The sequence below is a fragment of the Sylvia atricapilla genome, chromosome 26 (assembly GCF_009819655.1).
Source record: "Sylvia atricapilla isolate bSylAtr1 chromosome 26, bSylAtr1.pri, whole genome shotgun sequence".
In the NCBI taxonomy this organism is placed as follows: domain Eukaryota; kingdom Metazoa; phylum Chordata; class Aves; order Passeriformes; family Sylviidae; genus Sylvia; species Sylvia atricapilla.
This window is the reverse complement of record NC_089165.1, coordinates 895,726-908,102: the sequence shown is the minus strand read 5'-3', so window position 1 is coordinate 908,102 and position 12,377 is coordinate 895,726. Positions and strand designations below refer to the sequence as shown.

The window sequence follows — 12,377 nt, the reverse complement described above, 5'->3', positions numbered from 1 at the left end:
ATGTCCCAGCCCTGCCACCCCGCAAGCTATGCTGGCCCAAGGGGCTCACAGGGCTGGGGCAGGTGGCTTTATTGGCATGACAGCCCAAGAGGAGCCCCAAGAGCAGCACTAGGGCTAGGCAGGGAGGGGGAGGCTGTGTGCCAGTGCTGGGTAGTGCCTACGGCCAGGGCCACGCTGTGACTGAATGGTCAGGCAGGGCTGCAGGGTCCTGCTGGTGGCAGGGCTGTCCCCTGGCCCTAGAAGAACCTCTTCTCAGGGGAGTCGGCAAAGGAGACGGAGCTGTGTGGAGCAAGCAGCCCCAGCGGGATGTCTGTGCCAGGTAGGATGCCGATGCCTTCATCCTCTGCCTTCTGCTCCACCAGCATCTCGTCCTTCTCCAGCCACTCTGCCTCCAGCACAGTGCCCTCAGCCATCCCCATCTTCTCCTCTGGCTTGGGCCCAAATGCCCAGTCTGCAGGGACAGAGACGGAGCTGTCAGCAGCACCAGCTCTGCCACAGCACAGTTTCAGGTGGGGAGGATCCCCCCGGCCCCCTGCCCACCCCAAAACCCAACCCTGCTTGTGGGTAGCACTCACCGGCAAAGTCGTGCACCAGGTCCTTGATGAGGTGCCCCACGATGGCATATGCCACCACCAGCACCAGTGTTGCTGCCATCATCAGGTACAGGATGTAGCGGGGCAGGCGGATGCTGTCCAGGGCGGGGGGCTTGTAGTCCACGTACAGCACCCCATCCTCCTCAGGGGGGGCCTGCAGCAAGTGCCGTAGTCCCCATGTCCCCCCAGTGCCAGGCAGGGAGACACCCCCGGCCAGGGCCATGGCCAGCTATCCCTGCACCCCTACCCCGAGCCACTGAAGCCTCTGCCACGCAAGGGACTGCAGAGGGGGAAGTGGCATCAGTGTCCACAAGGCTCCTCAGTGCTGGCAGATCACACGGACAGCAGCATCCCCATGGCTGGTGGCAGTGCCACTCACCCGCTGACAGAGCTGTGTTGCTGAGGAGCTTAGCACCTGCTAATCCAGGCACAGCCCAGCTGCCTCAGCATGGGGGGTGGCCAGTGGGCTCTGATGTGGGCCAGGGTCCCGAAACCCTGCCACTCTGTGAGCACCACTGATACCCCTGCCCCCCTGGGAGTGGGGAGTCACCTGCAGCTGGAGAACCCCCAAAGACAGGCATGAGGAGGGATGTCTGAGGTCTTTCCTCCCTCCCCTGGGCTGGGTTAAATCCCCCAGCAGGCCTCAGATCCCTGGAGCAGATGGCTGAGATCCCAGAGGACACAGCACCCTCGGAGCTGGAGGCAATGGGCAGAGGGGATGGGGATGCAGCCTCAGCTGCGGGGGCTCCCACGGGCCCCCTCTGTCCTACAGTGAAGCAGCCCGTGGCTAGAGGCTGTCGCCTTCCCAGATGGCTGCCACGTGTCAGCCCAGCACCTGGTATCAACTTCCCAAGGCAGAGCAGCCTGCAGAAGGGTGCAGAGTCCGTGCTTCCCCCAAAAGCAGTTCCCTCCCACACCAAGAGGGTGCAGGGTTTAACCCAGACCAGCAGCAGCTTGGGAGAAACCCCCAACCCTTCCCAGGACAGGCTAGACTGCGAGGGGTGAACGTGCTGGTGGGATTCAGTGTCAAGTGAAGGCTCGAGGCTGAGCCCTGCTTCAGTCCAGCACCCCCGAGCTCTGTTGCACCAGGTCACCCTTACCCAGATCCCAGCCTCAGAAATGCATTTTATTCAAATTTTGTCTTAAAAGGTATTTGGGGGAGCAGAGACAAATGTTGGCACAGAATGATTGAGAAACAACTCTGCAAGGTCTGAGTCACCTGTAGAAAATGTGGTGAGCAAAGGTGTGGGCAGCCGAGGTGATAAGTGGGGACAAACAGCCTGGCAAACTCCAGGGTGCTGGAGCCCACGTGCCAAGAAGTGAACAGTGGAATTGATAACATGGCCTGGGGGAAATCACCCCATCTCACTGTCCTGGGGATGGATACAGACACAGGGACACACCAGAGCCTGAAGTAACAGCTGGATCCTGCCCATCACCCAGGGGCTATGGAAGGTGAGGGAAGGGGGAAAAGCAACCCATAACAGCTGCTGACTCCAAACTGTGACAACACCAGATGTTTGTCCCCAGCGCTGGGAACTGCAGTCTGGAGCCCCTCATCCTCCACATCACACACAAGGTGACCCTACCCACAGCACTGGGGCACGTTTCACTGACTCTCAGTGTGTACAGGTGACCAAAACTGGTGACATCTTGACTTAGAGCCCTTTCCATGGGGTCCTGAAATGGGTCAGACTGGGCCATGGCCAGGGCTGCCCCTTGGCTGTGTCCCTGAGCACCAGAGCCCTGGGGATGCTGAGCTGGCTTCAGGGACTAAGAGGATTGAGCCTGGGAGTGACTCACAGGGAGCCCTTGGACAAGGGGAGAAGGTATGCCCAGCAGGATGCCAGGCCCTGCAAGGCAGTGGGGGCCTACCAGGGCACCTCAGACAGTTCATCCTCCTCCCCAGGGCTGAGGGTTTCACCCTGTGACATCAGGGACCCCCCTCCCTCCTCCCAGTGGGCTGGACTCGATTTTAACAGTCCTTTTAACCTCAATGGTTCTATGATTTCATTTTGGCAACCTTCAGGCTCCTGCCCAGGGCTTGACCCCGTGGTGCTGGGTTCATGCCACACCTGGGCACAGGTAAATCACAGCTCGACTCCTGTGCCAGTGCTTTATTCCCTGCCAAACCCCAGTGTCCAGGCTGGGCTAGCTGAGAGATCTGGATGCCAGCAGTAGCTTCAGCCCTCCTGGGCCTGGTTAAACACGGGGGAAAGCCCACGCAGGCTCCACCTCACCCTGCCCACCCTAACTGCAGCAGAAAAAAAACGTTTTTCTTCCCTGCAGAAAAAAACCCAGCCATATCTTCCCAACTTTGCCATGAAACGACCCTCATCCTGGGGCAGGGCTGCCACAGGCTCAGCTCCAGCCTGTCTCAACAGGAAAAGCCAAACCCACTGCGGGGGCGAGGAGGGCCCCGGCTCAGCACCAGCACTGACAGCAATTTTGAAGCATCCTAACACCATAACCCACAAGAGCGTGTGCCCAAAGCCCATCCTAGCCCCCAGCAAAGCTCAGCTGGGGAAAATGGAGCTGCCGACACGGCAGCACCAACCCAGCCCAAGCCCTGCAGAGCTGCGGCAGGCTCTGACATGCCAAGCAGAGCCCACCTGGTCCAAGCCCCAAGCCACAATGTGGGCAGGCAGTGCTGATCCTGGCAGGGAAAAGGGGCAGGTCCAGGAAACAGTAGCTGGCAAAGAGTGATGGGGAGGCAAGTAGCAGCTCAGCCTGGATTTGGAGGGAAAAGGTAGTTGTAATTGTGCCAGAGAGCAAACCCAGTCCCTCCTCCAGCTCTGCGTGGCAAGGCATGGATCCAGGCCAACAGAGGTGCTCCCAGTCCAGGCTTAGGAGGAGGCCTGCAGCTTGCAGAGCCCATCTGCGTACTGGAACTGGGCACCGTTCTCATACTCGTACATGTCCAGGGCCACCTGGCAGCTCTCGCGCACCACGCGCTCCTGGTCGCTGGCGAAGGCACGCAGGGCCTGCAGGCAGGAGGGCCGGGCGATGGCGCCCAGCGCCTCGGCGCACTCGTGCCGCACCATGGGGCTCTCGGCGCGGCTGCGCAGTGCGGCCGTCAGCTGAGGGACACACGCCTCGTCCTGCAGCTGCCCCAGCACGTACCCGATCTCGTGGCGGAACAGCGCGCTGCCGCAGCGCAGCCCTGCGGGGAAGGACAGGGAGCTGAGAGGCTCCGAAAGGTACCAGGATGGCCCAAAACACATCCAGGATGCCTGGATGGAGCCCCCACCTGAAAGCTGGAGATGCCGAGAGTCACTGCCCCAGGCCCATGTACAGGAAGGGGTGTCCCACCCTGCTCCCTGATCCCAGCCCTGTCCCAGTACCTCCTTTCATGGCAGCACCCACCCACCAGCAGTCACTGCCCCCACCTGCCCAGGTTCTGCCCCACCACACGATGCTCCAGGGGATGGCAGCATGGCCAGAGACTCCAGCCCTCCGGGACCAAGAAGCAGGAGCTCACAGATCCCATCTTATGGACCTCAACAGTCCGAGATGGCTGGAGAGCCTGATCCACTTCCCTCAGGCTGAGGGATGGGACTACACAGCTCCTGTGGTCTCCCGCTTTCCCACTCATGTGACATTCCCTTCTCCAGAACTATTCCCAAATACCAGCAACCCCTGACTTTCCAGGCCAGGACAGTAGGACCCCAGAAACCCTGGGCCAGCTGATCCCAGATCACCATCACAGCCAGTGCCCTTCCCTCCCTCAGGGAAGAGGGTCTGGAGGGTGGCAAGGGAGCTCTGGAACACGAGAGGCCACTCAGCACTCTATAATATGGCAGGGAACAGCAGCTCTAGACACAAACGAAATGAGAGTAGCTCTGGCAGTCCTGGATTTGGGAAGGGCTTATCCCAGATTAGCCTGGACAGACCCACAGCAAGGACAGGTCCTCACCTTCTGCCAGTGCCAGCACGGCAGCCTGGCTCCCCACGTTCCTCAGGGCAAACATGGCCCGGTAGCGGTCAAACAGTTCCTGGGACTCATCCAGGAGGATCTCCCGGAGTTTGGCAACATCTGTCTCCTCAGCAGGGGGAGCAGGATCTACAGAGAGGTACGGGCTGGTGCCTGAATTCTCCTTGTTGTTCTGCAGCCACTCCAGCCTCCTCAGGGCCAGCTGACACGTCTCTGCCACCTGTGGGTACAGGGACACGGCCCTGGCTGCAGAACAGCACTGGACAACGCCAGGAGAAGCCCAGCATGCAGCAGGATGTCACTGTGATGTCCCCACCCACCTGCCCAGGCGGGACGTGCCTCGCCCTCTGAGACCAGCAGTGCTGCATCCCAGAAGAAATGACTCCTCAGGAACCTACCTCGACCACAGGATCCTGGGAATAGCGTTTCAGGATATCCAGCACGTCAGGGTTCCCAATAGCACCCAGGGCTTCACCTGAAGGATATATCAGGATGTTATCAAGGTGTCTGTATGAGAAGAACCCTGCTGCATCCTCTGGCAATGCCTTGCCTTGCTCTAAAGCACAAACACAGGCCTAACTGATCAATCCCGAATGAGGCAAACACGGACACAGACTGGACTGACCAATTCCAAACAGGACAAACATAACAAGAAAAGCCTGGCCAGCAGAAACCGCAGGACCTGGCCAACCTGTCCTGTCAGGTCTGGCCAAGGGAAGCGGTGAGATGTTATGTGACTCAGGGCTTGACACTCAAGCCGGATCAGGCCCCCGTGAGCTGCTCTGTACAGTGGGGGAAGCACCCCCAAGCCCCACTTGCCAGCCAGCCCCTTGCCCTGCCCCCAGAGCCGCAGGAGCTGCCGCCGTACCTGCCTCGTGCCTGACCATGGGCTCCTGAGCCGTGTCCTCCAGCACGCGAACGAGCACTGGAATGGCTGCCTCGTCCTGCATCTGACCCAGGCAAAAGGCCAGCTCGTGCTTCAGCAGCGCCGAGCCGTCCCCAAAGGCGCGGCTGATCCACTCCACCGCCGCGCGGCCGCCCAAGTTCCGCAGGGTGAAGAGGGCTCGGAAGCGGGCGGGCAGGGGCTGCGCCGCGTCCACCAGCGTGCGGCCGATGGTCTCCACCTCCTGCTCCGTCACCATGGCGCGGGCGGGTCCGGACACACTGGGGACTCTGGGGGGGCTCCTCGGTCACAGTCCTGCGTCCGAGGAAAGGGAGTCAAGGTGCGCCCTCAGCGGCCAGCGGGTCCCGTGGCCGGGGGCAGGGCGGGCGGGAAGGGCCGCGGCCCGGCCTGTGGCGGAGAATCAGACCCCGGGACCAACCCCACACCGCGTGTCCGTACTCGGTTTCACCGGATACCCGGGACGGACATAGACCCCCTGCCGCAACCGCGCCAGACGGAGCCGCCAGGCCAGCGGAACCGGGACCCGAGAGGAGCTGCCCGGGCCGGGGGATACCAGGGGGGCTCGGGGAGGGGCCGGCGGTGCCGATGCCGGTGCCGCACTCACCGCGCGCCGCCATCTTGCTGCTCCGCCACGTGACCGCCCCGCCGCGGCGCCTGCGCAGTACGTACGGGCGGGGCCGCCCACGAGGGGGCGCTGCCTCCCCTCCGCCTGAGGGGACTGCTGCTGCCGTCCGCCAGGGGGCGCTGCGGAGGGAGGCAGAGGCCGCTGCCCGCCGCGGCCGGGGCAGGTTCGGTCCGGCCGGGCCCAGTAAGGGATCCTAAGGGATCCAAGAGCCGGGCAGGGGCACAGAGACCCGGGAACTGAGCCATAGACCCCTCCGGAGAGGGGCCAGGGGTACCAGGCTGGGCAAACCCCTCCAGAGGGTGTTGCAAGAAGGGCAAAATTCCTCTGGAGAGGTGCAGGGGGTGCCAGGCAGGGCAAACCCCACCCTGGAAGGGCCAGACAGGGCCAGGCTGGGCAAGGCCCACCTCTGGAGAGAGGCTCGGATGCCAGGCTGGGCAAGGCACACCCTGAGAGGGGCCTCAGGGTGTTGCAGGCTGGGCAAAATCCCAGTGGAGAGGGATTGGGCAGTGCCGGGCTAGGCAAACTCCCTCCTTTGAGAGGAACCTGAGGTGCGAGACTGGACAAAATCCTTCAGGAAAGGAGGCAGGGGTGCCAGGCTGGGCCAATCTCTCTGGAGAGGGCTTAGGGTGTTTCAGGCTGGGCAAATCTCTCTGGAGAGGAGCTGGGGGGTGCCAGGCTGGACAAACCCTCAGGGCAGCACATCCCTGAGTTTGTGGATAAAGTTTAATTCCAGGCTGGCATCAGCCTTTGCAAGTCACTGCTCTGCCTCTTCCTTCCCTCTCCTTCCAATGTGTGTTTACACGGAAGTTTCAAACCTTCAGAGTTTTGCCTTATTTCAAGGCTCCTGCTGAATTTGGCCTAAATGGAGAGGCCTTGAGACAGAGGAAAGGGAGATCCCAGCTGCCTCTCCCTCCCAGTCCTAATCCCCACTGTCCTGCAGCACACAACACACAACCAAACAGTTTACATCCTGGGAGAGAGAATGGGCACAAAATACATTCCACTGCCTGAAACCTCCACAGCAAACCCAGCACGAGCGTGACACAGCCACCCCTCCCTGCCCTGGGTCCGCCTGGTACAGCTGGTAGCACTGGGCCAGTTTGTCAGGGTCTACAGTACGTCTGCAAGCAGGGATGTGCAAGGCAGTTGCTCTCCGGGCCCATCAGCCCTCCCCGCAGCTCTCAAAGTACTGGCACATCAGCTCACGCACTTGCTCAGCCCGGTTGTCCTCCATGGCAGCCGGTGCAGGCTGGGAGGGCTTGGGCAGCTCGGTGGGCTCAGTGCCCTCCAGCCACTCCTCATTGAAGGGGTTGTCGTGGGCCTCGCAGACGTTGTGCAGGATGCAGCAGGCAAGGACCAGGGTGGGCAGCAGCTCCAGGCTGCAGTCATCACACTTGAGGAGGATCTGCCAGCGCGCCTTGAGGCGCAGGAAGGCGTTCTCAATCACGCTGTGGGCCCGCTTCAGGCGGTAGTTGAACTGCAGCTGGCGCTGGGTGAGGTTCTCATCCTCCTGGTAGGGCTTGAGGATCCAGTCTTGCAGGGGGTACGTGGCATCGCCCAGCAGCACGTACTTCTGTGCCTTCCCCATGAAATGCTTGGGAGGGTTGGGGCACAGCCGGCCCTCCTTGGCCAGCACCCACAGGCTGGAGCTCTCCAGGACTGCGCTGTTCTCCATGCTGCCTGGAAAGGCGGTGGAGACATCCCAGAACTGCCCCAGACCATCCACAGTGGCCTGCGTGAGGATGGAGTGCCAGCCCTGGCCGTTGCAGTAGTCGGCGGTGAGGCGCAGGGGTGGGTGGATGGGGATGTGCAGGCTGTCCAGTGCCCCGATGCAGTGTGGGAAGCCCCAGCGTGTGCAGAAGATGCGCACCATGTTCTCCAGCTCCTTCTCATCAGGCAGCCGGAGGTAGAGCGGCTTCAGCAGCAAGACGACGGCATAGCTCACCTCCCGGACACAGCTCTGCACGGTGGAGGGCCCCACGCCGAAGAGCGGGCTCAGAGTCTGGTACTCCACGTTGGTGGCCAAGTGCCACAGGGCCACAGCCACCCTCTTCTCCAGGGGCAGGGCGGGGTGGAAGTGCGCACTGTGCGGAGCCAGCCCAGGCCGCAGCTGGTTGCAGATGTAGAAGAAAGTCTCCTTGGACATCCGAAACTTCTCCAACCAGTCCTGGGGCCCAAACTCCTTCAGGACCACCCGCTCCCACCAGTCCGTGCTCCTGAGGCTGGGCCAGGCGCGGGGGTAGAAGCAGCAGCTGGTTCTCCTCCGGTGAGCAATGAGGAGCTGCAGTGCAGGAGAGAGCAGTGGTGTGAGACAGTGCTTCCCTGCAATTCACTGGGACCCTCTTCTGAAGACCACCCAGCTCAAGAGACTTGCTCAAGGCAGGAGTGAGCACTGGTCAAATCTTCCAGTTGCTGGGAAAGCTCACTGAAAAACCCACCAGGCAGTAGGTGTGACTTCAGACAAGATGCCCAGGTGTTGCAGACAGAGTTTTTTGGAAAAGCCCCTTTTTGGGGTGGCCACTTGCTCTGGGGGTTTGTATTTTAATGAGCATTACTGGATTTCCAGCTGCCAAGGGAACTGTGGACTAAGTCCTGATTTGGAAGGAGAAGAGAGCACCCCTCAAAGGCAGGAATTATGATTTGGAAGGGGAAGCAGGAATTGTTTTTCTGTTACTAAAGTCTACAATGCAACTTTAAACTGAAAAGAAGCTTTAGTTACCTTCTTCAGCCACTGGCCAGGCCAGCAGGTTCCTCATGTTCCCCACCCTCGCTTGTCCTCGTTTCCAGGGATCCACTGTATGCAACCTCCACCTTTGATGTCACCCCTCCTTCATAACCCCACGTCCTCTGCATCCACCATCCCTTGTGTCCAGGATCACATCCCGTGTCGTTCAAGTCCCATCCTTTGTGTCCCTGTCTTTGTGTCCCACAGAATCCCCACATTCCCCATCCTTTGTGATCTGTGTCCATGTGTCCTTCCAGTCCCACATCTCGTGTTTTGTGTCTCTTTATGTCCCCCGTGTGACTTCCCCGTATGTCCCATCCTACACACCCCACTGTCCATTTTTTGTGTTTCTGTGACCTGTGTACCCCGTGCCCCAAATAAATCCCCCATGTCCATGTGTTCCATGTCTCACGTCCCCATCCTGTGTCCCCGTGATCTGTCCCCTCATCCCCCCATCCTCAATGTCGCCGTGAGCTCCGCGCGTCTTCCGTATCCCCCACTCTGTGTGTCCCCGCGACATCAGTGCGCGCCCCGTGACCCCCCATCCTTTGTGTCCCCGGGATCTCCACGTGTCCGCCGCATTCCCGCACCCTCCGTCCCCCGTGACCCCGTCCCCACATGCCGTTGTCCCCACGTCCCGTCCAGTCCCCTCCCATGGCGGCCCCGCCCCGGTCACCGTCATGAGCCGCTTCTGCCGCTGGCTGTAGTAGTGCCGGAGCCAGGCGCGCCGCTGCGGCCCGTCCCAGCCGCCGCTGCCGGCGCCGCTCCCGCTGCCGGCGCCGCTCCCGTTCCCGGCCATGGCCCCGGCGCGCCGCCGCCGCCGCCGCGCCAGCGCGCACAGGAGCACCAGCAGCCGCTCCCGCATTTTCAAATCGGGAGCCGGGGCCGCCCTGGAAGTGATCAGCGGCGGGGTCACGGTGGCACCGTGGGGCGGGACGGGGCGGCGCCGCTCCGTTTCGCGCGGCGCGGGTCTGCGCGGCACCTTGTAGATATCCCCGTCCACACCGCACCGCACCGTCCTCCCCATTGCCATCCCCACAGCATCACTATCCCCATCCCCGCATTTCCGCACCGTCCTGCACAGCTCTGCCATCTCCGTCCCCACCATCATCACCAGCTCTCACCAAACCACACCGTCCCATCATCCCCATCCTCATCACCATACCCATCCCCAACCCACTCCATTCCTGCCTCCAGGCTGGGCTGGAAAAGGGTCACCGGACTCAGCTGCTGCAAGGACTGGCACTACAGAAACAAGGAAAACAACCACAACAAAATCCCAAATCTGCCTTGGATTTGCAGGAAAGCTTGAAAAAGCCAGAAAAGGCTGGGAAAGGCTGGACAAAGCTCACTGGGTTCAGCTTGGGCAAGGACTGGCACCAGAGTGACAAAAGGTCCATCCACAGACAAGCAGTGCCAGTGCTGTGGTGGTGCCTGGTGAAAGGAATAAGAGGAATGTGTTCTAACAAAGTTTGTGAATATGCTAGTAGATAGTGCCAGGGACTTGTAGATAAGGAAGTAACAGGAGAAACCATCAGTTTCAGAAAGTGTTATTAATTCACGTGGACTGCTGCTCAGCCAAGGTCCTGCTAAATTCTTGAACTTGGAGAAGAAGAACAAAGACAATAGAACTATGAATATAATACGTTCAACAAAGGGGAGGGATGCATATTAGAGGGGGACATAAAGTGGGCAATTCAGGAAGTTTGTACCTTCCAAGTACTTCAGCCAGTGGAGAAAGGGGGAGGGTGATGTGGCCATGAAAATTAGGATAAAAAGGAGGCAAATTGTTTCCCCCAGCAATTTGAGAGACCTCATGGGAAATGCCCCATGACCTCTCTCTTTGTTCATGAATAAAGTTACAGGACTCCTTTGTCTCGTTTTTGGACATAAACCTCCAGTATCATGATTTTTTCTGCACACTTGGGAGTTGTGCCAGGGCCTGGATGGTACCCCAAATGCGGTGCCCATTCTCCCAAAGCTTGTTGGGTTTCCAGCCGTGCCATGGCGGGGCAGATCCCGTGATCTTCTGAGACAATGGAGAATGTGGGGGTGTCTGCATGGAATTTGCTGGGCTCCTCATGGCCTGAGCCCAGGATCTGTTGGAGGCAATCATCTCGAGTTCCGGAGGCAGTTTGGGCACCACAAGATCAGAAGGATCCAAAGCTGTTGGAGAGTGTCCAAAGGAGGGACACGGAGCTGGGGAAGGGTCTGAGGAGAGGCTGAGGGCACTTGGCTCGTCCAGCTGGAGCAGAGGAGACTGAGGGGAGGCTCCTCGGGAGCTGCAGCTCCTCCTGAGGGGAGGCGGAGGGGCAGGGGCTGAGCTCTGCTCTGGGACAGGGACAGGAGCCCAGGAAGGGCTGGAGCTGTGCCGGGGCTGGGCTGGAGCTCAGGGAAAGGTTCTTCCCCCCGAGGGTGCTGGGGCACTGCCCAGGCTCCCCAGGGAATGGTCCCAGCCCCAAGGTGCCAGAGCTCCAGGAGGGTTTGGACAAGGCTCTCAGGGATGCTCAGGGTGGGATTGCTGGGTGTCTGGGCAGGAATAGGCTGGACTGGATGGTCCCTGTGGGTCGCTTCCAGCTCAGGATATTCCAGGAGTCTATGAATGATTCTGTTCCTTCTCAGGACAGCAATTATCCACTGTTTCTTGTTGAAATTAACATACAAGAGAGCCTAAAAGAGGGACTTGATTATTATGTGAGGCTGAGCTGCATGATTGATAACCAGAGAGTCCAAGATTAATATCAGGGAATTGCATGCAGCTCACTGCATTGCTGCACTAGGACCAGAATGGGTGGTTGTGCTGGGCAGGGCAACAGCGAGATGGCCATCTGGGATCACCAGAGCATTGCAGATGGACAAGTCTGTGGAGAAGCACCCCTCTGCCTCGCAATGAGCACCCCGGGCCCCCAGCACCAGCCCCTCTATGGGCATGGGCAGGAACTGGGGAGCTCCAGCACACACCAGCGCTGAGAAGGGCACAGGGCTGTGAGTCCTCCTGCCCCCGGCTTCTCCTGGGCCGTGTGGGGCTGAGCTCTGTGAGAGCAGCAGTCCCCGGCCCAGTGCCCTCCCAAGAGGGGGGTAAACACAAAACTGGCTTCCCCCCACCCACCCTACATGTCCCTGCGAAGAGTAATGGGGATCAGAGACCAGGAATGCAGGAGACACAGACACTCTGCGGGGTCGGGGGGTGTCCTACACTGAGCCACAGACAATCTCTGGGAGGGCACAGGAATCCCACACCCTCCTGGAGGGGCCAAGACCAACTCCCAGAACCCAAGAGGCCCTCCAAGGACCCTTAAGGACCCAAGAATCTTCCCCAGGGACCAAAGAACCCCTTCAGGGACCAGGAAACTCCCACTAAGGAGGCCCCAAACACCCAAGGAGCCCCTTAAGCACTCAGGGAGCCCCTCAAGGAGAACACACCCACCCTCCCCCCCACAAGGACCAAAAGAACCCTCTTGAGGACCCAAGGACCTCCTTAAGGACCCAAGGGGCTTCTCAGAAACCCAGCAGTCATCGGCTCGGTGTCCTCCCGGGAGGGACACATAGACACCGGGGGGGGGGGGGCATGACGTCATGTCACGATACTGACGTCA

At 60.3% G+C, this 12,377-nt stretch overlaps 3 protein-coding genes and 1 long non-coding RNA gene across 5 annotated transcripts; all 4 read right to left on the bottom strand.

The window, feature by feature from the left end:
- Positions 1-45: 45 nt before the first annotated feature.
- On the bottom strand, positions 46-2,547 carry SMIM44 (small integral membrane protein 44). The gene is made up of 2 exons (XM_066336130.1): positions 576-2,547; positions 46-451 (listed from the first exon to the last, which is right to left on the bottom strand). The coding sequence occupies exons 1-2, from the start codon at positions 814-816 to the stop codon at positions 237-239; spliced, it is 456 nt and encodes a 151-aa protein (XP_066192227.1). The 5' UTR covers positions 817-2,547; the 3' UTR covers positions 46-236.
- Positions 2,548-3,328: 781 nt separating this feature from the next.
- On the bottom strand, positions 3,329-6,107 carry DOHH (deoxyhypusine hydroxylase). Its single transcript, XM_066336127.1, has 5 exons — positions 6,036-6,107; positions 5,396-5,725; positions 4,926-5,002; positions 4,510-4,747; positions 3,329-3,756 (listed from the first exon to the last, which is right to left on the bottom strand). Exons 2-5 carry the CDS (start codon positions 5,667-5,669, stop codon positions 3,440-3,442), a joined length of 906 nt encoding a protein of 301 aa, XP_066192224.1. The 5' UTR covers positions 5,670-5,725; positions 6,036-6,107; the 3' UTR covers positions 3,329-3,439.
- A 917-nt stretch (positions 6,108-7,024) lies between these two features.
- Positions 7,025-9,874, bottom strand: LOC136371774 (uncharacterized). The gene is made up of 2 exons (XM_066336050.1): positions 9,458-9,874; positions 7,025-8,337 (listed from the first exon to the last, which is right to left on the bottom strand). The coding sequence occupies exons 1-2, from the start codon at positions 9,872-9,874 to the stop codon at positions 7,219-7,221; spliced, it is 1,536 nt and encodes a 511-aa protein (XP_066192147.1). The 3' UTR covers positions 7,025-7,218.
- Positions 9,875-10,315: 441 nt separating this feature from the next.
- Positions 10,316-12,340, bottom strand: LOC136372038 (uncharacterized). Of its 2 annotated transcripts, none has more exons than XR_010745435.1 (2): positions 12,209-12,340; positions 10,316-10,880 (listed from the first exon to the last, which is right to left on the bottom strand). It is a non-coding gene; the product is annotated as an uncharacterized lncRNA (long non-coding RNA). The 2 variants fall into 2 exon arrangements; XR_010745434.1 differs by having other exon boundaries at positions 10,316-11,075; positions 12,209-12,334.
- Positions 12,341-12,377: the final 37 nt, after the last annotated feature.

What these genes read in the sequence shown, in the direction of transcription:
- SMIM44 (XM_066336130.1), bottom strand. Translation starts at nt 816, where the DNA reads ATGGCCCTGGCCGGGGGTGTCTCCCTGCCTGGCACTGGGGGGACATGG. An exon ending in CCTGGTGCACGACTTTGCCG is followed by an intron (nt 452 to 575) that starts GTGAGTGCTACC and finishes CTGTCCCTGCAG; the next exon opens with ACTGGGCATTTGGGCCCAAG.
- DOHH (XM_066336127.1), bottom strand. Translation starts at nt 5,669, where the DNA reads ATGGTGACGGAGCAGGAGGTGGAGACCATCGGCCGCACGCTGGTGGAC. An exon ending in CATGGTCAGGCACGAGGCAG is followed by an intron (nt 5,003 to 5,395) that starts GTACGGCGGCAG and finishes TATATCCTTCAG; the next exon opens with GTGAAGCCCTGGGTGCTATT. An exon ending in CCCAGGATCCTGTGGTCGAG is followed by an intron (nt 4,748 to 4,925) that starts GTAGGTTCCTGA and finishes CTGTACCCACAG; the next exon opens with GTGGCAGAGACGTGTCAGCT.
- LOC136371774 (XM_066336050.1), bottom strand. Translation starts at nt 9,874, where the DNA reads ATGGCAGAGCTGTGCAGGACGGTGCGGAAATGCGGGGATGGGGATAGT. An exon ending in GGCAGAAGCGGCTCATGACG is followed by an intron (nt 8,338 to 9,457) that starts GTGACCGGGGCG and finishes CCTGCACTGCAG; the next exon opens with CTCCTCATTGCTCACCGGAG.